The sequence below is a fragment of the Neolamprologus brichardi genome, chromosome 17 (genome assembly GCF_056152115.1).
Source record: "Neolamprologus brichardi isolate AB-2024 chromosome 17, ASM5615211v1, whole genome shotgun sequence".
Taxonomy (NCBI): Eukaryota; Metazoa; Chordata; class Actinopteri; order Cichliformes; family Cichlidae; genus Neolamprologus; species Neolamprologus brichardi.
The window spans coordinates 25034223-25060848 of NC_142120.1; the positions used below are offsets into that span (position 1 = coordinate 25034223).

Sequence of the window (26626 nt, forward strand, 5' to 3'; positions counted from 1 at the left end):
TCTGGTTTCCTATTGCTCCAAGACAAGGAAAAATCTCCTGCTGCACAGCACAATACACAAAGATGCTGCTCTAAGCACCAGGGAAGACAAAAAAACACAAATGGTCCTGGACTATGAGACAAAGGGAGGGGTGGACAGTGAGTGCATACAATGCATTTGTTATATATGGTATGAAATTTAAAAAGGACTGGAACAGGAGAAAGCTGAGTTGAAGGAGGATTTTTCTGGAGCATTCCCACCAAGAATGTTTTAAAGGCTAGCATGACCTGTGCACAATACAAGAAATATGTCTGCAAGAAGTATGCACCAACTAGTGCAGACAAAAACAATTTAACTGTTCCCCACATACATGTTGTCTATTTAACATTGACACTCTGATGGATGAGTCAGAGAGCAACCTTGCCCAAGGATATATTTGCTATGTAGAATAGAGCAGCTAGGGATTGAACCACCAACCTTCTGATTAGTAACTACTCTGCTCTACAAGCTTAGCTACACTCAGCCCTACTGATAAAATGTCACCTAGTCTGTATGGAAGTCATAATTGCAGACAAATTCAATTTGATTAATTGACCCTGTGCATGTCATATCTTTATTTGCAGGAAGGACTCTTGCAAATAAGACCACAACCCACATTTCCAATCTAATCTCCTTAAATAAAGGTTGGTAAAGGTCATATTAATTCAATCTATCAAAAGTCAAGAGACAGTCTACACCTGAGACAGGTCGCCAGTCACAGTCACATGACTGGAAGGTTCTCATACTGTGCTCATACTAAGCAGTGGTTCACCAGCCACTACTTTGGATGGTGAATCTGAGTTTGTAATACAGCCTTACAAACTCATATTTGACCGTGGCTCAGAGGATTGGGACGCTCATCTGTAACCAGAAGGTTGCCGGTTCAATCCCCCTGCTCTCTCTGTCCTGGTCGTTGTGTCCTTGTGCAAGACACTTTACCCTACCGCCTACTGGTGACGGCCAGAGGGGCCGATGGTGCGATATGGCATCCTCGCTTCTGTCAACCTGCCCCAGGGTAGCTGTGGCTATAACTGTAACTTGCCTCCACCAGTGTGTGAGAGTGAATGAATAGTGGAATTGTAAAGTGCTTTGGGTGCCTAGAAAAGCGCTATATAAATGCAATCCATTATTATTATGTTGACAGAAACATTCAGAGTCTTTTGGTCACTGGATCTGCTGCAGGGACATTTGTTCAAGTATAAGGCTAGGTTAAGACATCTGACACTTTTCCTTGTTGTTTTAGACTCAGTGATGTGTCACATTTGATTTTCATTTAAAGATTACAGATAGAGGGCTGATCACTGGCCCTTTATCTAAGGTAAGTCTCATAGGCAAGTGGTTTCTTCCTGTTCCAGCATCACGTTACGTTTAAACGAAATGTTTTACAGAAGTACTTCAAACCTGCTGTTACTCAATGCCAGTGGTGATCAGACAAAGTATTGTGAAAATTGAGCATTCTAGGATATGCTGTGCAGCTCAGCAGACACCCTGGATGGCACATGCACAAACATTTTTCACATTAGAAACATTCCAGCTTTCCTTTTAAACAGAAGTATAGATGTGCTGCTGGGCGAGAAGCAGCACCATCAATATCAATTTAAGCATGTAGCTAACTGCTTGCTGACTTTGAGGAGATGTAAAGCCTTGGCAGGATATCGTTATTTGCATTCAGTCCTAGTCCAACAGCCGGTAACGTGTAAGCTAGCCTAATATATAGTAAGGAGAAAATCACATGGCCTCTATAAATGGATGGTTATAAAAATGACACCATGGGAGGCTGTGCAGGGTATATACCAATTCCTTTCTTGTACTAGCCAGGGTTCAGACAATGGGCTGTGTTCAAGAAGGACCAGACATATTGACAAGCTCTCTCAGCACAGGCCCTTTGTCATGGCTAAGAAGCTGCAAATAAAAAAAAAACATCTGTGCCCGAGACTGCTGTGTGTTGGGTTTATGACTGGAGGACACAGTGGGAGAGTGCTGATCTTCCATGGACAAACAGACTCCTAAATCTGCACTCCACACAACGTGTCTTTTTTTTCAATTTTATCTATGGCTGAGTCTATTTCTCTGCTCATGGAGTTTAATTTTTTTTGTTTCATTTTGTTTGTTTTTTACTGATTCAGTTTATTTGATTCCTTTTAATAATAAAGTCTCATTTTAAATTCACACCTGAGCTTGTAAAATTAACTGGAATATACTCTAAATTCATCCTAAAGTGTTATGTCTGCTTTTTTTCCTCTCAACATCTCAGAATAGTGTGACATTTTACACATTTACACATATTTAGTAGGCCAGAAAGAGGCAGATAAAAATGTTGCAATGTGTGAAATACCTTTGTATAATTTCCAGTACATCCATGTATCATTTTCAGTGAATGTAACTATGTTTTTTTGACTCCAGTAAGGATTCTGTTACAATGAAACAATGTAAGCTACTGAGGAGAGGTTTTTATAGAATTTAATTAAATTTAAAGCCTGGTGCTGTAAAACTGAAGTTTAAAACTGAGACATTTGTATAAAATGTAAAAATACATTTAAAACATACAAACATTGAGTGTGTTTTCCTGCCCAGGGTGGTGGCTCATGGGGGTTCAGGGGACACTTGTGGTGTATATATGTGTGTTTGGTTTGTTTAAATGAAGGTCATGTTACCTAGGTCAGCCCTAGCTCTGTGTGATCTCTACTGATCACAGACAACTGGCACATTCAGCCCCCCTCCCGTCTGTCGTTATTGATTATTGTTGACCCAACTAATCAATGGAGGTCAAGGCTGAAGCGAGAACTTGGGTTGCCTATTTGACCCCCTGGGGCTCTGAGAGACTGGACAACTGGACATTAGACTCCTTGGTGTGCCAAAGAGTGTGTGTGAGACATGCTGACATGATGGTGGTTAGGACCAGACCAGCATTATCTATAGTTGGAGATAAAAATGCCTCTTATCTCCTGGGTTTTCATGGAGATAAGATGCATTTTTATTTCAGTCTAAATTGCAGTTTTGACTGATTTAGTGTGTGTGTGTAGACAAAGGACTTGAAACACTGTAAGGGTAAATAGAGTTCAAAAAGAACCTAAGGATCTGTAGAATCTCATTTAATTTTTAGAGTTTCTGGTTACCACATTGCTGCTGATTGCTTCCAGTATGGATGTAGCTTGAATCTATTTTACACCTTTAAGATGAACTGGAATGTAAATTGAGACCTATGCCTAATCAGCCAACATCAGTGGTGACCCTCATTGATGCTCTCATGTCTCAATGGGAACATAATGACGCCAGAAGGCTGGAGCCTGTTACAACAGCACATTAATGCCCTTGAATGCATCAACCCTTCCAACTGAAAAGCCGTTTCTTTTTTTCCCTCTCACACTTTTAGGTCCAGATGGACAGTGATCAGGCTGACTCAGGCAGCTGGCCTTTATCCTCATAGATAATAACCTCTGTGAGAGCATTAAGGTTAACTAATGCTGACAAAAGCAATGAATGAGTCTTGGAAGCATAAAAAATAACGCTGGGGGAAGGACTGGGAAAGGATAAGGAAGACACAAGCTGGAGGAAAAAAGAGCCCTCTGATTAAAGAATTAAGATAAGTGATTCACAGACCACATATTTAAGTAGAATGGGAAACTTCTGAGGTAAAAAAAAAATACAAGTGTTCAGATACAAATCTAATGACTTTAGCTCTGCAGAGATTGTTACTTTAAGGGACTAAGGGGCATTTGTACACATGAGAAAGCAACTTCTTAGATCTTTCGGTTGCCATGAAAGAAAAGTGGCTCAGGCATGATAACAAAAGGTCAACTGTGATCAGGATGTTGCAGGAACAAATGAGAGAAGGATTACAGGATTACCATCTTCTCATGACAGGTTATTTTTCGGAAAAATAGAAATATGACTGGACTAATCTAAGGCTCAAATAAAGTTTGAGGTGATGTACAAAAGCATTATAGATTAGATTAAACAGTCATGTTACATCTTACACAGATCTTACTCAGGCAATCTCAGAGAAATTTTAATTTCTTAAATACATAGTTTTGGCAAAAAATAAAAAACACATCCCACTGGTTGCTTCATATAGAGTACAGAAGGTTTCTGAAAAAATCCCTTCAGTTTTCCAAACATTTTATCTTTGTTTCTAATAATGTAGGGGGATTTCCCATGATGTGCCACTGACTGGAAAAAAGGATTCAGATCAGATGAGAAAATGACTCCCGGAGAAAAGAACAGCCAGAGGAAAAGTATTTAACGAGAGGGGATTTTAAGTGTTACAACATCAACAAATTTCAAGCAACAGATGAAGACAGAACAATAAGGCTTTTTACTAATTCTATGTATGTGAGTATAAAAACCTGCAATATACAATGCAGAGTGAATACTTGACTGATTTACTGTTCTCTCATTATCAATTATAGATATTTTGAGGATGACATCTGGTAATGGAAAATAAGCAAATTTTTATGCGCTTTACTGAGTCCCTATGGACCCCAAAGCGCTTTACACTACATTCAGTCATCCACCAATTCACACACTGGTGATGGGTGGAGCTACATTGCAGCCACAGCTGCCCTGGGGCAGACAAACAGAGGCGAGGCTGCCGGACACTGTTAATGTGAGTCTGTCTCTGACAGGTCTTTTATTTCCACCATGCACAGTGCACACATAAAGCAAAAAAAAGTAGGATATCAAGGGAGGCTTGATGACAAATGGATTAGAGTTTCAAGAGTCCCTAAAAGCCAGGGAGAAGAGGACCTGCTGGGTGGAGTGGACAGCAGGTAAAAGGGGGGGGGGGGGGGGGGGGGGGGCAAGAAGGTCAGGTGTATGGAAAATGAAAAATGAAAGAAAGAAAGAGGGACAGAGACAGAGTATGAGACCAGACCATAATTCAGTACAGTTTGTGACAGAGGATTATATTCTTCTTGTTTTTATCTATGGCAAAATTCTGGCGGGTGTGACGATACAGCAAACATGCTCAAAACCTTGACATCTTCTCTCTGGTCAAAACAAGTACCTTGGTACAGTGGCAGAAACTGAATTATAGGCAGATGGATGTCATAATTGTTTCCATGCAGGATAGAGGTTGCATCAGAATGTGTCTTAGAAACTGAAAACCATAGACTAGATAGGATAATAGGCAAAGAATGAATTAAATCCATTTGTCTTTGATTCTTTTAGCAATGACAATATGGTTAGCAGATGTTTATGAACAGGCATCCACAGAATGTCTTTTTAAACATACAAAGACTACTACCACTGGGGGCTTGAAAGGCACAAGCAATAAAATTGCTGTCCAATTTAATAAGGCCTTAGAAACACAGTCCATAGTGCTCAAAACAGTCTAAACCCAAAAGTATCTGCATACCTCGGAGCACCTGTTGTTTGTACTGGTGTAGCACACTGTACCTTGAGCAGTATAGACCAGCTCACTGTAGATGGTGGCAGGTATGATGGGGGCAGGCAGGTCCTGCAGGAAACCTTTTAGAGCATCAGTCAGAGCAACCACATCATATCGGTTCAAATTCACAGAGAGCAGATCTGGGAAGACAAGAAAAAACAGACATAGCCCAGAGAAGCAAGAAGCGCTACTGTGTTCATGACCTCAGATCCAAGCATGGATGGAATAAAGAACAAGGTCACTGAGGGTGCAGGACCAGAGACCAGACCATCTTTGTGAACGTGAGTGTTGTTAGCATTCGCTACTTGAGGAGAAAAAGGATACAGAAAAGTCACAAAAATGTGTGAGGGGGATCAGGGTAGGAAAACCTTCACGTTAATTGCTTGCTAAAAGACACTGGCTGGAATAAAAATCAACCTAGATGTGGGAAGTAACTCACAGATAAGGAATCATGCAAAAAAAAATGCTCTTATTATTGGATTATCATAATGTCATTTTAAAATCTAAGCACCAAATTCCCCCTACATAATAAATGTCCATGGTTCACAATAGCTCACATTGTTACTCTTGTGGAATTTTAATAAAACACATGTCACGTGATAGGTTTTGGACACTGATTTGTTCATTTTTTTCTGCAAAAGTCATATTTATTTAGCGAATTTATCCAGGTCATCACCATCATAGTAGATCTATTGCCATTTGAAGTAGCAGGGGACCAAGAATAAGGCAAAGGCATAAAAAATGGTGTAGAAACCAATGAGTAGGATATTCAAACTCATATGTAGTTCTGCATCCTCGTTCAGATGGATTAAATTGGAAAGTGAAACGTGGCAGTGCAGAGTAATGGACTTTTAGTTTTGGTCAAAATGCCATATTAGCAAAGTGCGAGATTGGTGATCTGCTTGATCAGGGTTTATCAACTCTCATGGTCAGTTGCTTCTGGGAAAGCGAGAAAGCACTTTAGTTACCCATAGATAACAATAAAAAAACACAACTGTCCAGTCCACAAGAATTTACAAATCTATCTTCCTCTAGACAAAATAATTGATAACACCCCCGTTATGACCCTGCTTTGTGCTTACGTGAGTACTTCAGCAGATTAGCAAAGGACAAACCACATGGCGTCAGAGGATGATTTTGCTGTCCTCCATCTTTCACCCCAACCTTCCTCCTCTTTTCTACCTCCATTCATCCTTCCCCATTTAACCCCCCTCCCCCCCAGCTCCCTTTCGACTTCTTCCTTCTTGACCTTTCTTCTGTTTGTCTTTTTAAAAAATTCCTGTATCAGCCTCGTTTGCTTTTCTTTTAGCCTTTTTTCATTTCCTTTCCCTTCTTGTTTTTCTCATCTCAGTGTCACCCAAACCACCTTTTCCCCTGTATGCATCAGCCTCTCTAGAGTTAAAATGCTTGTTAAAAGCCATTGATTTCATTCCCTAAATAATGCCTGAATAAACTTAACCATTCACAGACCAGTAAACCAGCAGGCCATTAATATCTACGGATGACCTCTTCACATTAATGTGCTGGGACTTGCGTTATTGTGTAGTGATTTGTCTAGGGAATTTGATCATCTCAGTGCCGAGACAGCTTAAATTCGGTGTCGCCATGAAAGCCAAGCCCACAGGAAGATACTAACACAGTTTTTCTTGTGTGTGTGTGTGTGTGTGTCAGAGAGAGAGAGTGGGGGTGGCTTGTGAAAGCATAAAGTATTTTACTCTAAGAAGTATTTTTTTCTTAAAGCATCTTAAGGCAACTGTTGTAATTTGGTGGTATATAAGTGAAACTGTTTTGAATTGAATTATATCAGGTAAAGTATTGTTGTGTGGTCTGTACTTGAAAGTGCTTAGAGTGGTCAAGTTAGACTAGAAAAGGTTCATTACATTATAACTGTCCAATGCTAATCAAGCTCGCTAATAAGCATTAGCATTACCTGACAGCGCTCCAGGTCTGAACTGATTTAGGTGAAGCATAATCAGTCTGTAAAAGAATGGTTTTTGTAATGAATTTGTGTCACAAACTCAAAATATGTAACAGATTTCGAACAAGGCAGATTTATATGAAACACCACAGAAGTACTAACTGATGAAATTCTAATTGAACAACTTCAAACTAGAATTTTAGCGATGCAGTTATCTGTCTGGTTGGTCAGTGAAGAAATTAAATTGTTAAATCATTAAAAACGAATCAAATGTCAAGAACATTTCAGCTATTTCTGGATTTAAGCTGACACATACACACAAACACACACAAATTTCCTCTTTACATCTGATCACTCCATCAATTTATCAAGGTCTGACCCTCGCTATGGATCAGTCATTGGCTAGGCAAATGAACAAAAGGACAGATAAATGGACAGATTAATTAATGAATGACTGAAATGAGGAGAGGGGGGTTAATAGTCAAGTGCAGTGTTTAGCTATTACTCTATATATACATATATATATATATATATATATATATATATATATATATATATACATATGTATGTATAGAGGATCTATTTGGTAGGGTTGGTTGACTGACTTGATTGGAGTAGGTGAAATGTAAGATGTTTATGAATAATACTATATATTCACACTATTTTTAGGTCAGGTGAACTGATTTTTATTAAAGCTACACAACAAGACCTGAAGTTACAACATATATTAAGGCAGAAGAAATTATATACATGCATTTACACAAAGAACAAAGCAACAGCAGATACAAACTAGAAAATGCATTTTCTGAAGGAACTGCAGTGTGGATGCTGATAGCTGAATGTTTTGAGCTGAAATGAAATAATTGCTGCGTGTTAAGTTAAAAATGTTGAATGAGATGAAAAATACAGGTTTCACAATGAGCTCACCCGAAACCCTGGCTGATTGGGACCCACACCCAGTTTCACACCTTGGCTCAGGCGATTAGAGGATCATCAGGGGGTCCTTTTGTCCCTCTGTGGGGGGACACTCCCACTAGGTTTAAATCTGGGACTCCCCACCATTTGACCTTAGAACTGAAGAAGCTTCTCGGATGAGAGGTGAAACGTCTTCAAGCAACTTAAAGAAGTCCAGACGCTTTTCTTTGCAAGCTCCTTTGAATAATAATAAAATAGAAGAAAGAATAGAAGAACAATACTGTGGATGCCTAATCAGCATCCACACTAATTAGTCTGATGATCCAGATCTGGGTTTGAATACCAAACGCAGAAATACCAGAAATAACCAGACTTTAGTTTAGTTTCATTTAATTCCCTGAGTGAGTTTTCCTGTTTCAGTTCAGTTTTTACTGTTTGAAAATCTTAAGGTTTAGTCCAGTTTTTATTAGTTTAAAGACATTCAAAGTCTCACGAAACACATCAATTAAAACACAAAAATAAGGGATTTTTTAAAAGAAAATTTGACTTAAATATGTTTTTATATTTTTTAGTTTAGTTTTATTTAACTATAAAACATTTCACCTTGAGAGGAGATGTGTTTGTTTGGTGGTACACAAATAAAGGTGAAGTGAACTTGCTGAGTGCTGCAGAGTCCTTTACAGAAACCAAACAGGATAAACTTCAAGGCTTGTTTAAGTTTTCCAGATTATTCTTGAGGTCAGAACAGCAAGATGTTTGAAAACAGAACACTTAGGGAATTTTATGTAAGCTGGAATCAGTACGTATAGGTACAGAAGCTGTATATAGACATAAAGGGAGAACTTGATGTCCAAAGTCGTAACATTTAGAACTGACAGAGAACAAAAATACACTCTGAACTTGCAGCAGAGTCAAAGGAAATTTGAAGGCCAAAAACAATCTCAGACTCATGCAAGCTTACAGCAGTATAAGTTAATTAGGTAAAGCTTTGCTTTAATGTCATGCACAAGAAAAGTATTCATTTGGTGGCTGTAGCTCAGGAAGTACAGCAGATCATCTACTAACTGGATATACTGATCGGAGTGTGAATGTGTCAGAATGAGAGATAGAAGGCACTGTGGTGTAAGAGCAGAGACTTAGAGACAAAGCAAGGTAGAATTAGCTGTCAAACAATTGAAGTGCAAAAAAGATTCTCATTTAAGTCAATGCCATTATGAAAGAGGGCTGCCACTCAAAACAGTACAGTTCTTGAGAAACTAGAAATGTGGCAAAGCATTCAAATATTTACAGATTACCATTGCAACAGTCACACCTAATATAACTGATACAGATTACACTATTTACACAAGTTAATGTATCAGTTTCAGAGATAATATGACAATATGTATCCTATTCCCTATAGTTACGAAGGTAAGCAGGTAAGGAGGCTACATGTGCCTCTGGGTATAGTTGAAAGCTCTTTTTTAGCATTTTTATTTTAAATTTTATTTAATTGATTTTATTGATCAAAGAGAGCAAAATCATCTGTCATATGTTACTAGTGAACAATCCCCTTTCTTTTATTTTGAAGATTTTGAAAGCTATATAAGCCAGCTTTTGAAAAAGAAGCTAGCTTGCCCCATCTTGTTTTCCTGTACTACCTGGTTCAATGCTGTAGCAGTCGCAGAATTATCCAACTATCTTTCTAGTGAGTTTCTAGCAGTATCAACTCCTCAAGCTTAGACGTAGGTTTTTGGTTTGAATTTCAAGCAAGCAGCGGACTCGCACCTATTGCAACGTGCACATTTTGTCCACTGTCTTCTTGCTTGTATGACCTGTTTGTATGAAGCAGGTGGTACAACTACAGAAAATATACTCTATGAAGATATCTCAGTAGTGGTAAAAAAATAAACAAAGAAAACAAAGAAACAAAAAACAACAATAAACAGAAAAGAGGTCTACTAGAAAAGGCAAATGCAGCATTATGGACAATAACTACTGGGACCGTCACGGAAACCAGCTGATCTATACCACAGCAGCAGTGATCACAGAGAAGCTTGGCTATAAGATGAACAGCTACAAGGACCAGTATACCTTCCATGGAGAAGGGGACTACAGGCCAAGATCAAGACAGCGCAGAAGGAAGTTAGCCAACTATCAAGCTGCAGAAAGGTGTGCTAAAGAAAGGGGTGCCTAAAAAGCAAAGACTTACAGCCTTGGTGAGTCGCTTATAGAGAGATAGAAGCCAGGCGAATAAACAAAATGTTCTCCATTGAACCCATCCAAGGTATACTCTTGGTGGCAGGTAAACAATATGAGAACAACCCCACCAAGCCTGGAGACAGAGAAATGCTAGAAGAGCAGTATTTGCAGAATTGTCGCTTGATACCAGTGCAGAGGATTAGATGTGTCAGGACCCTCAATCTCAGTAACTCAGCTTTTTCACCACTAATCATCATCACAAATCTTAAACAATAATTAACTGAGCATAACACACGAAGGCACAGTGGTTAGCACTGTTGCCGCACAGCAAGAAGGTCCTGAGTTCAATTCCACCATCAGGCCGGGGTCTTTCTGTGTGGAGTTTGCATGTTCTCCCCGTGTTTGCGTGGGTTCCCTCCGGGTACTCCGGCTTCCTCCCACTGTCCAAAGACATGCAGCTTGTGGGGATAGGTTAATTGGATAATCCAAATTGTCACTAGGTGTGAATGTGCGAGTGAAAGTGAGTGCGAATGGTTGTCTGTCTCTGTGTGTTGGCTCTGCGACAGACTGGCGACCTGTCCAGGGTGTACCCCGCCTCTCGCCCTATGACAGCTGGGATAGGCTCCAGCGCCCCCCGCAACCCTGAAAAGGATAAGCGGAAGCGAATGGATGGATGGATGGATAACACACGAATAAAAAAAACACTGCTGTGCAGTAAAAACTTAAAATGTTTCCTTAAGTTAAAATGCCTGGAAAACAAATCTAGTTCAATAAGCAAATAAATGAACAACAGTAATCCTAAACTAAGAAGGCACTTACCATAAGGGCCAATTCCACCATGTACACACCTACAGAATCTAATGAGTTTAACATTTTTTTGTTCCTAGACGTTTCCTTAAACATGATCATGCAATATTTTAAAACTAAAAAAATTCAACATATAAATTATTTTTTTTCTGGTTACTAACACTTATATGGTGGAAATATATACCAGAAAATCACAATATATTTTCCTTACAATATTACTTATCACCAGTGTTGGGTAAGTTACTTTAAAATAGTAACTTAGTTACATTACTAGTTACTTCTATCAAAAGTAACTCAGTTACTTCAAGTTACTCGTTACTTTCAAACTAGTTACTATGGAAAGTAACTTTGGTTTTACTCAGAATTCTCTTGTTAATGTGTTGCTTCCATAACTTTTACAGTCTTCTAGCTTGCTTACTTGCCACAAGTGCACTGTGCCACCTACCAATAGAAAGGAAAAGATAATGTGCATATTTCCACGAGAGAAATCCCACGCCTGGACCGTCATTGACTGCTGCCATGATTCTAGCCTACGTCACAGCGTCATGTGCGCCTTTTACATCCAACACAAAAACTGCAGTCGTGGTGCTTTGATTGTACTCAGAACTCGGAAATTCTGCCTTCTGAATAGGAAGATGTAGGCAACACCAGACTGCAGATGAGCTGCATACAGGGCTGGACTGGGACAAAAAATCTTCCCGGGCATTTTGACTAGAGACCAGCCCACCATTATAGGAAAAATCATAAAGTCTTTGAATGAAAACAAGCGCTGTTGTGACAGTGATGTACACTGTTCTGATGGTATATATGTATCAATCTATCAATCGTTTGTTGTAAGATTCAGATAATTATTTTTTAAAATCTAGACATTTTAAATGAGAATAAGAAAGAAAATTATTTCTTTGTGCCCACCTCTCCCTGTTAATGCCCAACCTGGCCCCATGGCAAAACTTTGCTAGATCCGACCTGCACAGTTACCAGCTGTCAGCTACCTAAAAAGGATCCTGGGGTTATTTGTCTCTCAGAAACAGTTCATAACTTCCCTTCAACTCATTTATGTCACCTAAAAGGTAAACCTGTTTCTCCATCACCTGTTCAGCTCTGATGATTCAGTAAGGACATCTCCTGGTTTCATCTTCATGTTTCCTTCTCACCAGATAACCAAACCGATATCATGACCAGCAGTTTTTTTGCAGCTGTGGCTCCAGCAAACATCAGCTGATACTAGAAATTAATATTAAATCAATTCTAACAACAGCTGATCAAGCTTAAACGTGCTGTTGTTGTTTAACGCGACATCGGCTGGTTTCCTCTTTCTGGCGCAAAGTGGGCGATAAACAAACAAGAGAGAAAAGCCGATCAGCTGATCATTGATCAGTTTTCATGATTGAAGTAGAAACGGGAGAGGGAGGGGGGAGAATGAAAGAAGAAGAGGCAGCTGTGCAGCAAAGACACAGAATAACTCCAGCTTTGTGTCTTTTTTCATTGTAGCTGAATTACGGGACAAACTGTTCCTTTTCACCTCAATAAGAAACGCGTAATATTTTCTCTGAATACCAGACGGGACGGTTGGCAACTCTAATAACTTATGAACAAAATAAAGTTCAACATTAACTTCATAGCACCCACCCAGCTGTATAGAAACTCCGTCATGCTAGCTAGTACGCAGTACGGAAAAAGTCAGAATAACGAAAATAAACTCCACCTAAACTTGGTTTATATCTGACCCAGATAGACTGCAGGTCATAACTTCTTACCTGAAGTTCAGTTCACACTTGGACCGGCGGCCGCCTCGGGTCTCTTTTCCTTCTGCGTCCCCTTTCTCTCATCCACCTGCTGGCCTCCACCACTTGCTAATGTTACAGAATCTGTGGAAGCTCCGCGATAGCCGCCACACGAAGTAACGAGTAACGACCCTATCTAAATCCCAGTAACGACTAACGCGTTCCTGATTTTGGCATAATAACTAGTTACCGTGCTCGTTACCGCAATAATAACGTAGTTACTGTAACGCGTTACTTAATAACGCGTTAGTCCCAACACTGCTTATCACCACTCACTCATCACCGTTATATTATATTATTATATGTTATATTAAATTATATTGTCTATGTGGATGCAATAGCTATACATATTACACATTGTGTGTAATATATTTCTCTTTAATTTTTGTATCTGACATGAAGAAAATATGTTCTAGCTTTTATATTCGTTAATATTTTCATCTTGTAGTTTTTTGTTCATCTGACTGATTTGTTGGTTTGTTTATGGCAGAAAGCACCTATGTAGCCAGTTTCATTGATTACAGAAGAGAGTCTTGGTTTTAGAGTGGAGTGAAGAATAACAAAGTGTTAGTTTGACGACCAATAGTTAGGTTTTCTAGTAGACTAATAGACTGTTCTGCTCCACTTAATGCTTTGGTGCACAGTGAAAAAAGAGCTTTAACATATATAGTCAGCAAATAATACACAAACATACATCTGTAAGGCACTATGTTCAGTAACCCATTAATATACACTGTATGTATCCCTGAAAGCTTTTGGCAGCAGTATATCCAGTGCGTGGTAATGAGGCATAATTTCATCCAGTGCATGTGTGACAACTATCAACCGACCTCTATAGCATAAACATACCAGGCACAAACCATGTCTACAACCACTGACTGGTTTGTGGGAGCAGTTAACATTGTAGCTGGTTTTTGTCTGTTCAGTGGATTTGTTGGCTGTGGGGAAATATTAATGTTGCATTTTCTGTGACACAAAAAGTGAGAGCGATCTACACGGACCCAGATCTTATTTATGCCCCAGGATGTTCTGGAGGCCTAAACTGCCCTGATGCTTACAGTGTAACTTCCAGGAGTTAAAGAGCTATGGAATGAATTTCTTTTAGAAGAAATTCAACAATGTTCCCAGCTTGCTAGTTAAAGAAATTGAGTCTGGAAAGCTGGTACTGTATGTACTACAGAAAGTAATATCTCTATATTATGAGTTGTATTTGTTATAAAGTGTATTGCATTGTATGTTTTTACAAGTTAAATTTTCAGATGACAGATTTAATGCCACTAAATACATGAAAGTACTGCAAGATCACTGCGGAAAAACTGAATATTTAAAAAAGCCATTAAAGAGACTGTAACTGCTGCTGCTGAAATATTCCTGCTTTAAACTTTATTGCTTATTTTAATGGACTTGCATATCACTTGGGTTTATGTACATAAAAAGATCCATGACTTTTTGTTTTTTAATGTATATTTGCCTTTATAGCCTATAAACTAAATGTTTCCTCCTCAAAGTAATTTGTATTCAAGTAAAAAGTGCTTTTTATTTAGAGTACAAGTTTACCATGTGCTTCCTACCTTCCGCACATGGTACATATGCTTATATATGTACACACACACACACACACACACACACACACACACACACACAAATATATATGCACTCATCTGGACAGAGATCTCCAATGATGCTCCTGGGATCTGCTGGAGCCACTTGCCTAGTTTGTGACTTATCGCACCTACTGCTCCGGTTACCTGATTTATCAATTCCTTATATACTCCAGTTATAAATGTGGCATATAAAAAATGAACATGGACATAAAATCAAAACTGATCATCAACATAAAAAAATATCGCACAGTATCGCAGTCTTCCTCAACTCCATTAGAATCACCAATTACCATAATACCCATATCACTGACCTATAAGTGTAAACCCTCCAGGTCAATGACATAGGTCTTATATCGTGTGTAGTCTGCATGTCGCAAACAATCTGTTTGGTTGTGGTCAACGACCACAATCAACTAGAAGGTTGGAACAAAGAACCTTGTAGCTTTGAAGCCACAGTATCCACCACAACCAGATGCAGCTACAGATGTAAACATCTGCAGTCAAAAAGCTCTGCTGCTGTTGTGAAAAACAAGACCAAATGTGAGGAAATATGTCAAGATGTTCACACTCCAAGTCTGAAGCATTAAACTCAAATGTTGGTGGAACATCCTAAAGCAGACAACTTATGTCACTGTTATTCTTACTATTGTCTCGTATTCCTCCTATATTCAACTTTTTGGCCATCCATTTTAAACAAATACAGCCAGCCGTCTACAGTTTTATGGTGTGAAATAGTGTTGATATGACACAAAATAAACATTAGTTTATTTAATAGCATATATTGGGTTGTGTTGTTCTTAAATTTGTGAAAATATATATATTTTATTCTATATAAACAGAGAACTGAAAAAAAAAAGCTATGGTAACACTGGACAATTAATGAGAGAACGGATAACAACAGGGCAACTTGCAATACTTGCAAAGTAGATATTTCATTTAAGGGAGGAAACACTATGAATATGCAAAAGCATTTGCTCACAAAACACGCGATGACCTTAAATAAATGTCATGTTTTTAATTCCGCTCCGGACTCGTGAATCTTAACCCAGCATCAGCGGCAACGTTTGCACGTCCTCTCCCGTTAATGCGGCAGGTAAATAATCAACTAACAGTGCATATTATGTTAGCGCGATCTGCCTTATTACAAAACCTGCCATTACTGTGCATTTAGGTGACCATGATGAGAAAGACAGACAGAGTCTGGTTGGCTCAGATGCTGGCAGTTCTCGCTGCAGTCTACCGGTAGGGTCTCCTTTCAGGCCAGGATAGACGAATATCACTGAGCAGTGACTAAGTTTGTGGTAAAAGGCTTGCACCCATTTGCCACAGCAGATGCCCTCGATTTCACTTTGGTAAGTGAATGTGTTTAATTGTAGGCAGGGACATTACTGGATATTCTTGTGTAATTGCTACAGAATAATTTATGTTACACTTTGTTATTGCTACAGGAGAATATTTATTGTATTATTTTACATTTACAATTTTCTTCCCTGGGGACCCTGTGACACCCCATTGAAGAGCCGTAGGCTGTGGATCTCTTAAGATCTCACTGTTGGGTTTGTAAGGCCATGTTACTCCTAAATTTCTATCTTGTTCAAAGAGAAGATATAAAACAAAGTTCTAAGCTAATCGACTTTAGTGTTCTCCTTCTTTAAAAATAAGAATCGATAAGAGAATCAATAAAGAATCGAATCGTTAAACAGAATCGAAAATGGAATCGGAATCGTGAAAATCTTATCAATACCCATCCCTATGATCCAGTGAGCAATGCATCCATTTTCTTCTGCTCATCCAATTTAGGATTGCAGTCTGGGTGGAACCCTTTCAGTATGTTACATGGTTGTGTGTTTGGTGCCTCGGGTGATAATGTTAGTCTAAACCATTTTAATTCGTGTTTTTGCTTATAATCATATAGTTCCCATGACTACCGCTAGGTCCCCAAGTCTACCAATTTCCTTGAATGCGTGTCTATGAACTGGCACACCTCTGTGTCAACCCATGTGTCCTTGGAATTCTGCTCACACACACTCTGATATCACAACATGAGCTCAGATAGATGGAACAGGAGGACACAGAGAATAAAACACAGGGATGAGCGAGAAAGAGAGAAGTAGAAAAACTATCACACTGGCATACAGAACAGTTGTGGTGGTTATTTTGATACCTGCCTGAACACGGCAAGAGCACTCTTGTGATTACAGAATTGTTCAGAATTGTTTAGAAAAAGATTGCAAAGAATTTAAGGTTTTAATTTGCCCCAAAACATCCGAGATCAGAAAACTGAAATCTGTATGTGTAAGTGTTTCCAACAGACGGTGGAGCCACAGGTATCTCTTTAGTCATTCATGTTACAGGGCAACATATGGTAGAGATAAGCATCTGAGAAAAGAAGTGAGCAGAAGAGAAGAGAAGCATTACCCCTTCATCATTTCAGCATACTGAGTTAAAAAAAAAAAAAAGTCTATTTACAATGGACATAATTATCACATCCAGATCAGTTTTCTGATTACCTTATATGATGTTAAATGATGTTATATATGGCTAATAGGGTATTCCACCATGGGAAAACTCGGAAAGTACTTGAAATATTCAACGTTTCAGTAAATGCTTAAGCTTTTACCACAGTTACAATGATTTGGTTCTGGACTCTACTCATCTCACTTTCAGAATTTTTTCATTAACACAGTTTACTTTGCCTATTGCACATTTTCCTTTACTAACATTAATGTGATTGCCAGTGGCAGTCTGGGGAAAAAATACAATGTGCCCTTTGCATTGGAATCTGCAGTATGAGAAGAGCAAAAAAAAAAAAGTGGTTCCAAGAACAAGCTCTCCCATAGGAGTACACGGTCAGAAAGCCACATCTATGGTCAGTCTAATTTGTGCCAACTCTTTGTAGACTATTTGCTAAAATGATTTGACAGCTGCTTAACAGTCCATCGCTGAAACACAGATTGATCCAATTAACTTTTCAGAACTGTAAAAATCCCCTCATAACTGCTATGCAGCATTTTGGTTTAGGATTTATATTTGCTGAGAAGGATACATTTCAGTATGATTTTAGCTAACACTGACAAAAACATCAATCCCCTGTGAGTGTCAGCTCCCCAAAAGCCCCACTGGTTACACTGGAAAACATGAAAAGATTTCAGTACAGAGGACATGGATGCATTTTTTCAAAAATAGTAGATATTGATGCATGACACTAGTATATCAAGCAAAGCACAGTCTGCAGCACATGTAGCAGAATAGCATAACAGCTGAGCAGACAGTGGAGAAGGGTCACTGTCTACAGTAAGTTGCTAAACAGTTTGCAAAACATATTCCTGAAATAAATATACATGTATAAAGAAAACTGGCTGCCATAGCAATATCAGAGTTTTTGGTATCAGCATCAGCCCTAAAATCTTCTATCAGTCAAAGTCTGTTCAGGTTGATAACTATCAATATAAATTATAATATGAATTTTACCTTTCTCTGATTTTCTACCACTAAAGATTTATATTTAGAAACTAACTAATTTCTACAGTATTAGTATATGGTGCCAATAAAGGTTAAAGTTTGGGAAATCGGCCATCAAGGCTTATGTCAGGGGTATCCAGACTTTTTTTCAAGTGTGCCAGTTTTATTAATGGAAAATCATTCAGGGGCCAATAATCATTCATTCCTTTTTTGAAACATAACAATTGTGGGGGTTTGGGTTTTTTTTAAAAAAAAAAACATTTTATATTTAATAATACAACCGTTTGTATTATTATGGTGATTAGGTGTGTTCAAGCCTGAACAAAATAAATGTACTTTTCATTCACATATTTCATAACACAGTCTTTGATAAACACTCTCTGTGAAAGGTTTTTCAGCATGGTTGCTCTCTGATAGGAGATATGAATTAGCATGTTTTGTCTGATAGTGTCTCTTGACATTCAATTCCTTTTTTTCTTACTTTGCAAATTACGCAAACACAATTGTTTTGATTGTCTGTGAAAACATACAGCATTGCAATTTCCATCTCTCCTGGAACACTCAAAAAGATGAAATTGGATGGTTGTTATATTTTAGCCCCCCTGCAACTCTGATAAAGTTGGATGGAGTGACAGCTACGTGAAAGTTGTTATAAAGCCATTCAAGTTTTATGTTAAACAGACTCTAGATTTTATTGGACACTCCAAAAATAACTCTTCAAATGAATGTAAAATAATAATGGGAAGGATTTTAACATTAATCTATTACTTTCTATTAGCATTAAGTATTTGTGTTGGACTAACTTCATTTGCATGGGTTGGGTCAACTCAGCTAAATTAAGTTGGACTCAACTGGAGTAAATAAGTTGATTCATCATTATTTAATTACGTTGGTCCAACTCAAGTACATTAAATTTGAATAACAGAATTGCATAATGCTAAAATAAAACAATTTAATCACATGAAAATCCTTTTCATTATTTTTTAATACTAAAGGTCTAGCCTTCAGTATCTCTTTTTCAGAGGTGTCATGGCATTAGCCACAGCTGGTTACAACCAATGAGTGTAAAACACCTTTATACAGTCAATGGTTGGAACATAGAGATCAGCTCAGAGATCACCATGAGATGAAGTGACAAGAGAAATTACTCTATAAATTCTGTTTGTTTTGGTGGGCCAATCAATAATACCTTTTAAGATGGGAATGAGGGGTATGGTTAATGACAGAATGAAGGGTAACTAGATGTCTCTGAAAGGTTTTTCTTTCCTACAAAAGCACACCACACCTCTAGGCTCTTTATTTCTCAAGAACACAATATTTCTTACATTTCTTCCGCTGTAAGATAGTGTCAGTAATACACCTGCAAGAAAATATGAATGTATATTTCTACACTTTGTTTTCCCTCTTGGGTGAAAAATAATAAATATATAATGCAATTAGTGTTAGTGGAATAAAATGTTCCTCTAGCAAGTTCTTAAAAATACTTGCTGTATTTGGAGACAAAGAACCATTTTATCAATTTTTGCCAAATGCTTTACGACAAACTGACTGACTGTTTCCACCACACATCCACTGTGAACGAATGTCTGATCAGCTGTTTACGAGTATGTGCAGCTGCTGACTGTAAAATTACTGGATTCCAATAGGTTACTGACGGACCCCAGAGGAAGATGATGACATCACTTCCAACCAATAGCAGGATAGAGACTGGGAGACAACTGGTAGCAGAGACAGAAAGAATAGAAGGATGCAGATGAAAGAAAAAGATGGAGAGATGGAGTAGGGGAGCAATTTTAATTTCTGTTTTGCTGAACTCAGCAGCCACTGTCACTGAAGCACAAGGGAGAAGAAAAGGAATGGCGATGAATGAGCGAATAAAAAAGGACATAAACGTTCAAAAGGGAAGACAGAGAGAGACTGAAGAGCACTAAAAAAATGCAAAAAGAAATAATATTATTTAAGGGTTCCAGTGTTGTAGATTGCTTGTTGCTGTGAGAGGCAACCAAATAATTTGATGGGAAAATGTGAGCAAAGATAACAAAGTAGTATGTCCTCATCTATCTGCAGTGTCTCTCTATGCTTCCATGCACACTGTTTTATATTCTGTGTAGCAGAATATTCTGTAACAGTTTAAGTGAACATGAGTCATCATTTCCAAAACAGACACTGCCCACTCTGTGCCATTGCACAGTGTTTGTGTGTTTGCATATATCTGAGCACTTCCATGTAATCATCATAAGCAACTACTTCAAACTCAGTTAAAAGCATAAAACACACATACCCAGAGGCCTCACACCAGAGATACTAGTACACATACAAAATAAAGATGCTTGCCATTGTAATAAAATCTTGTCCTTTTTCAAAAAAACACTACTACTTTTATACTTTTCACAGAAAGAACATTCTTAAACTCTAAAGTACTTTTGCACCGCTTATAATAGCCTTTAGTGAAATCCTCAGTTGATCCACTATCTCAAACAAGTTGTTTTAGCTGCAGTAGGAAATAAACTGCAGGGTACACCAACAACCAAGCATCACTCTTGGTGTGTACCATTTGCCAGGGTGGCATTGGCAGGCTACTGGAGTCTCTCTCTCTCTCTCTCTCTCTCTCTCTCTAGATAGTGTTGCGGGTTCAAATATTGAGAAGGGACACAGAAACAACACTGATCCAGGAGGGTTAGGTCAAACGATGATTTTAATGAACACGCGTGGAGAGACGACCACTGTACGCAGACGATAGATAGAGATAGATAGAGATAGATAGATAGAGAGATAGATAGATAGAGAGATATAGATAGATAGATAGATAGATGTTGTCACTCTTCAGGTGTGAAACACATGCTGGTACTCACAGATACAGAAGTTCCAGCACACACACAGTGTTACTGGGCCAACTCACTGAGCGCTGTGTGGGCACGGCAGAACCAGTCTGCTAAAAAAGGCTAGCTGTTACCATGGCAACTCTCAGGCCATGTACCAATCACAGGTCAATTTGATGAGGTAATGTTCCTAAACCCTTTCAGAGTAACTCAGACACTTATACGCTCACTTTGACTCCTCTAAGAAAATACTGCACACGTGCAACATACCAAATAAAGCACACACAGCCAATCATGTCAGTTGGCAGGATCTGAGGCTGTGAAATAATGTGAGAATTTCTGTATAACATACAACTTCCTGTTACATAATATTATTCCATAACATGCAACACAAATGCAGAACAGAGAAGGTAGAGTACTTCAGCAGCTTGGATATACTTCCTGCAGACTGATGTTTCACTGCCTCTGCAACGTACTGATCAGAACACCGTTCCAACAAAGGTTTTATTTACTATTATCAGTTATTCAATTCAGTTTAGTTTTTATAGTGCCAAATCAGAACAAAAGTCTCCTAAAGCCACTTAATGTTCTAAATTAAAGACCCTAAAATAATTCAGAGAAGCCGCAACAATCAGATGACCCCCCCCCCCCCCCCCCCCCCCCAAGTACTTTGGTGACAGTGAATGAATCTATATATCTATATATATGCATAAATAGCACGAGGGTCAGGAAACTGCTGCAACCAGTTGGGGATGAGAAGAGGTAGACAGGACAAAGACACACTCTGGAAGGGAGCCAGAGATTAATAATAACTCATATTAAATTGAGTGTATAAGCACATGGTCAGTGAAAACAAGTGAGAGAAGGAGAAACACTCAGTGCATCATGGCAATCTAAGTCTATTGCAGTATATATATGTACTACCATACACAGTATACAAACATGGATAGAGGATTTGGATATAACCTTCAAGACTTGCATATTTCCTGGTTAACCTTTGTCTTTGTAGCGATAGGCCCACCACTTGCAGGAGGCGCCAGGCCCCACAGGCAGTAGGGGTCGGGTGCAATGTGTGCCAGGCTGCGGCCAGGAGCTGAGGCCCTGGCGGACCGACCGAGACTTCAACGCTCATTGGGCAACAACAGTGAGACCTGGAGGGGCGTGATTGAGAGGAACGGGCCTATTATTTGTCAAATGTTATTTTTTTTAAATAGGGCAGCAGGGTGTTGCAGAGGTTAGCATTGTTGCCTCATAGTAAAAAGGTCCTGGGTTTCAATCCACCATCTGGCCAAGGCCTTTCTGTATGTAGTTTGCATGCTCTCCCCATGTCTGGATGGGTTCTCTCTGATAGTTTTCTCCACAGTCCAAAGACATGCAGTTGGTGGGTTTAGGCTAATAATGAGATTTTTTCATAACTTAGCTCTTTTCTATGCCTTGAATGTTCAAAATGGTATTGTAGTTTCTGCTTTTTGGACCCTACTTCACAGAACTGCGGAACAAATCTTTGTTGTACAGGCCAGCCCTGTGGATTCCACAAGCCAACAGGTGATATTACATCAGCCACAGTGATTGCTTATACACAGTCTATACTTAAAGAAAAACACTCATTCATTACATATTTCTTTATCTTTGCCTTGTATTTCTTCTGAGTGTGTAATTCAAAACCATAATTGAAAGAGAAAAATATTCCTGTGTGTGATGCTGAGGCACGGAGGAAGACAGTGTTTCCTTTCTTGTTTCCCTCCCACTCTCTCTCCATTGTTTCTCATATATACCACCCCTACGTGCCCTTCAGTATTCCATCCAAACCCTTCCTTTATAACTATTCACATGACCTCATACTCAGACGTCAACACAAATCTCCCCACAAGTTACCTTTTGATATATTTATATTCCATAAACTCTGTCCACCTCTGTTAGATCACATATCATACAGAACACAGTTATAGAGTGCATGCAATTTCTGTCATTCAGCCCCTTTATGCTTTAACATATATCTGGGTGTGCATGTCAGGGCTTTGTTATATATTTCTCTGCCTATATGTCAGCTCCTTTAATTTAATAATATGTGCATATCTTGGCCCAATGATAATGGTCTAAAAAGGGTCAGGTTTCAGGTGTGTGCGCATGTATCTATACACATGTATCTGGCAAGCTGTGTAAAGTGTTTTGAGTTCTCGGATAAATAACAAAAGTACTATATAAGAATCAGTCCATTTGCTATGTTGTGTGGCTCAGCATCCAATGTCTTCAGTCTTTTAAAACCTTTTGAAAGTGTGATGTATTACCTAAGCCTATGTTTATAGCTGTGTGTGTGTGTGTGTGTTTAGTATTTCTTTTAAGACTTAGAACGACAATAACATATAACATAAATGATGAAAAATACATAATGGTGACGTGGCATCATTAGTGCTAACCTCTTAGGATTCCAGGTAGCATAACTGCTGAAACACCGAAATTAGTTCTGCATCATTCCATAAAATGCCATGTATACATTTTAAAATAGTTTTAGAATTATCTTCATTCAAGATTTACTTTGTAAATTATATTACTAACATATAAAATTAGAGGGAGTGCACTCGATTAACCATTATCTTAATATTCTTCTTGTTATTATAATAAAAATAATATTTTAACAATAATAATTCCATGTAAATGTGCCAGAGAGTGGACATATGTTAGGGCAAAGTTCAGTTTTATATAAGCTTTATATAACATCACACCATACTGGTAAGAACTAATGAAATATCTGTTTTTGACCCACTATCATAAGCATAAATAACAAAAACTAAGAATAAATGTCTCATATCCTCCTGGCCAGCTACCTGCTTACCATGCTCCAACTGAGAGTGTAATTTTGTGAGCTCCCCTCCCCTTTCCCCCAAAATTAAAGTACAGAGCCAGAGCACTCCCTGGTGGTGCCAAAACTGAACTTCAAATACTACAATTTGGCCAACTTTTGTCTTTTTTCCTGACTATCGACTTTACCTGGTTTTGGAGCTGTGTTTTCTGATGATCCACGTGTTGCTTGCAGATGATTAAAAATTAACCAACACAGCAAAAGGAAGAGCCCATTTAATTTTAGCAAGAGTCACTTTGTTTGAAAAGATAAGAAACATAATTTCAGTTTCAATTGAGTGCACAAGCTAAAACAAGTGTTTCATGTTGCTATTTTAGTACACAAGAAAGCTTCACTTGTAATCTTATTTGTCTGCTAACTGAATAGCTTTTAGACAGTTACATATACAGTACAGTGAAAAAGCATTTGTGGCATATTTTAGCACATTTTGCACACACTTACATGACATCAAACACATTTTTATGTTAGATGAAGGTAACCTCGGTAAATAAAACATATTTTTAAAATGATGATTTCATTTATCAAAAGAATAGAACTTTGCAAACCTCCATGGCCGCTGTGTAGGATGGGATGGTTTTTATTTTGTACTCTTCTACTCTACTTAAGCAGTCAAAGCACTTTATACAACATCCCTCATTCACACAAGCACTTTTTTCTATGCTTTTTCTATCTAACATTCACACTCTGATGAACAAATAGGGCAGCTACTTGGGGTTCAGCAAGGATATGTTGGCATACAGACTACAGCAGCCAGTGATCAAACCACCAACCTTCCAACTAGTAGATGATCTGCTCTACTGAGCTATTGTTAGCAGGCACTTGCCCCTAAACTAATCAGGAAGGCTGGCTCTGTGGTCGGCATGAAGCTGGACACTCTGGTGACAGTGGCAGAGAAAAGGACACTAAAGAAACTGCTGGACATTATGGACGATGCTGGGCATCCTCTGCACACGGCCATAAACAACCAGAGGAGTCTGTTCAGTGACAGGTTGCTTCTCCCAAAGACAAGAACCAACAGACTTAAAAACTCCTTTGTCCCACATGCCATCAACTGTTTAACTCCTCTCTGGAGGGGAGAGGGAGGGGAAACAGGAGGACAAAGGAGGGGGGAACAACTAAGCTGTAGTGCCTCTTCTCTTCACTGTGCAATACCTTTTGTGCAATACTTTTTGTTAATAATCAGCAGTGCAATAGACTTCATACTTGAAATGTGCAATTCACTTGTATTTTTTATTTTTATTTTTATTTTTATTTTTATTCCTATTTATTCTATTTATCCCTTTGTATATTTTATCTATATATGTCTTTGTATTTATATATGTGTGTATATATATATATATATATAATATTCTTAACTCTGTAACTTCTGTCGGTGCTGTGCTTTTTGGAAAAACAAATTTCCCAGAGGAACCTACCCGAGGGATTAATAAAGTTTTATCTAATCTAATCTAAACCCAATAAGAGCCTTTATGTTCTTTTTTTGCTCAGCATAGGTTTTTGCCACAGAAGTCAGAGATGGATCACATTTTTGCTCAGTCTCTTCCTCTCTTTTGATCTCCTGGATTAGTTGTGTTTCTACTCTGGAGTAATTTTGGTACACATGCCAATGCTGGGAAGGGGGGCAGATAGATTTGGATAGCTTTTTTACCCATAATAAATTGCATTTTATATTTACTTAAGTTATATTTGTGTAACAATAAAAATTTGTTTGATGACCTGAAAGTGTGACAAATATGTAAAAACCAAAGAAATCTGGAAGGGGCAAAATGCTTTTTCATGACATTGTACGTGTACCAGTTTGAATGCATTCAGGACAATTCTGAATAGAGCAACCATATTTGTGCAGTTATTGCTACGAGGTGTGGAACAAGAAGAGAAAAGGGACCTGTGTGAAGTCAGTGTTAAGTGAAACAAAAGAGGTGCCTGTAAATCAATAATTCAATAATTATCTGACCTGAAAGAACTGGTAATAGTGATAGAGTTTAAAAAACAGTTTTTGCCCATACTGTTACAATATAGAGAAATCTAACCAATAAGAATAATTACTGGAACACCAGCTATTTATGTATACAGAATGGTAGATATACAATATATTGTCAAGCAGTAAAAAGCACACTATTTTAACATTATTTTATGCATTTCAAGCAAAGGGACCATCTGGAAGAAACCCATGCAAGGGCATGTACTCCATTTAAAAAGGCCCCTGCTGTGATTGGAACCAAGAGCCTTCTTCCTGTGAGACAGGAGTGCTAACTACTGAACCACTGTGCCACAGTTTGTACATGCCCAGGATATTTTCTGGTTTGCACTTTGTTAGATCCCAGATACCCCTGTACAGGTGGTCTGGACTGGCTCTCCATCCTTCGGGTCAGAGTCCCTTATTTAATTTGATTTAATTCTCCTGTTTGGCTGCCACGTTCCTGTGTGGACTTCACATCTTCTCCCTGTATCTGCATGGATTTCCTCCCATGTTTAATAACTGCATGATAAATTAATTAATGACTTAATAATGTCAGAGTGTATCCAGGGTGTACCCTGTCTTCTTTCTATGACAGCTAGATTAGACTCCAGCCTAAGGACACAACATCAATACTTTAAAAGATACAACCCACGAGACAGGCTTTTGTACCCCTAAAGGCACAATAAGGTACTTAAAAGATAAAATAGGTATCTTTTTACCAACCATTAGGTCTGTGATAGAAGCGCTTGGAGGATCCCCAGTTATCGATAATTCAATTATTTCATTTCCCTCAGTTTAGAAACAACAGAATATTTAATGTGTGAACATCTTTCATGAAATTTTCCTTGAAATCAAAGATGTTGTTGTTGCTGTGAACAAAGGCAAGAAACGTCTGGTCATTTTTTTTCT

At 38.4% G+C, this 26626-nt stretch overlaps 1 protein-coding gene across 1 annotated transcript in view; it reads right to left on the reverse strand.

Moving 5' to 3' along the window:
• The window catches only part of pik3r3b (phosphoinositide-3-kinase, regulatory subunit 3b (gamma)), a 167939-nt gene that overhangs the window by 88937 nt on the left and 52376 nt on the right, over positions 1-26626 (reverse strand). The window contains exon 4 of the mRNA XM_087830272.1: positions 5416-5547. Coding sequence (XP_087686398.1) covers positions 5416-5547 — 132 coding nt within the window. The remainder of the gene's footprint in view (positions 1-5415; positions 5548-26626) is intronic.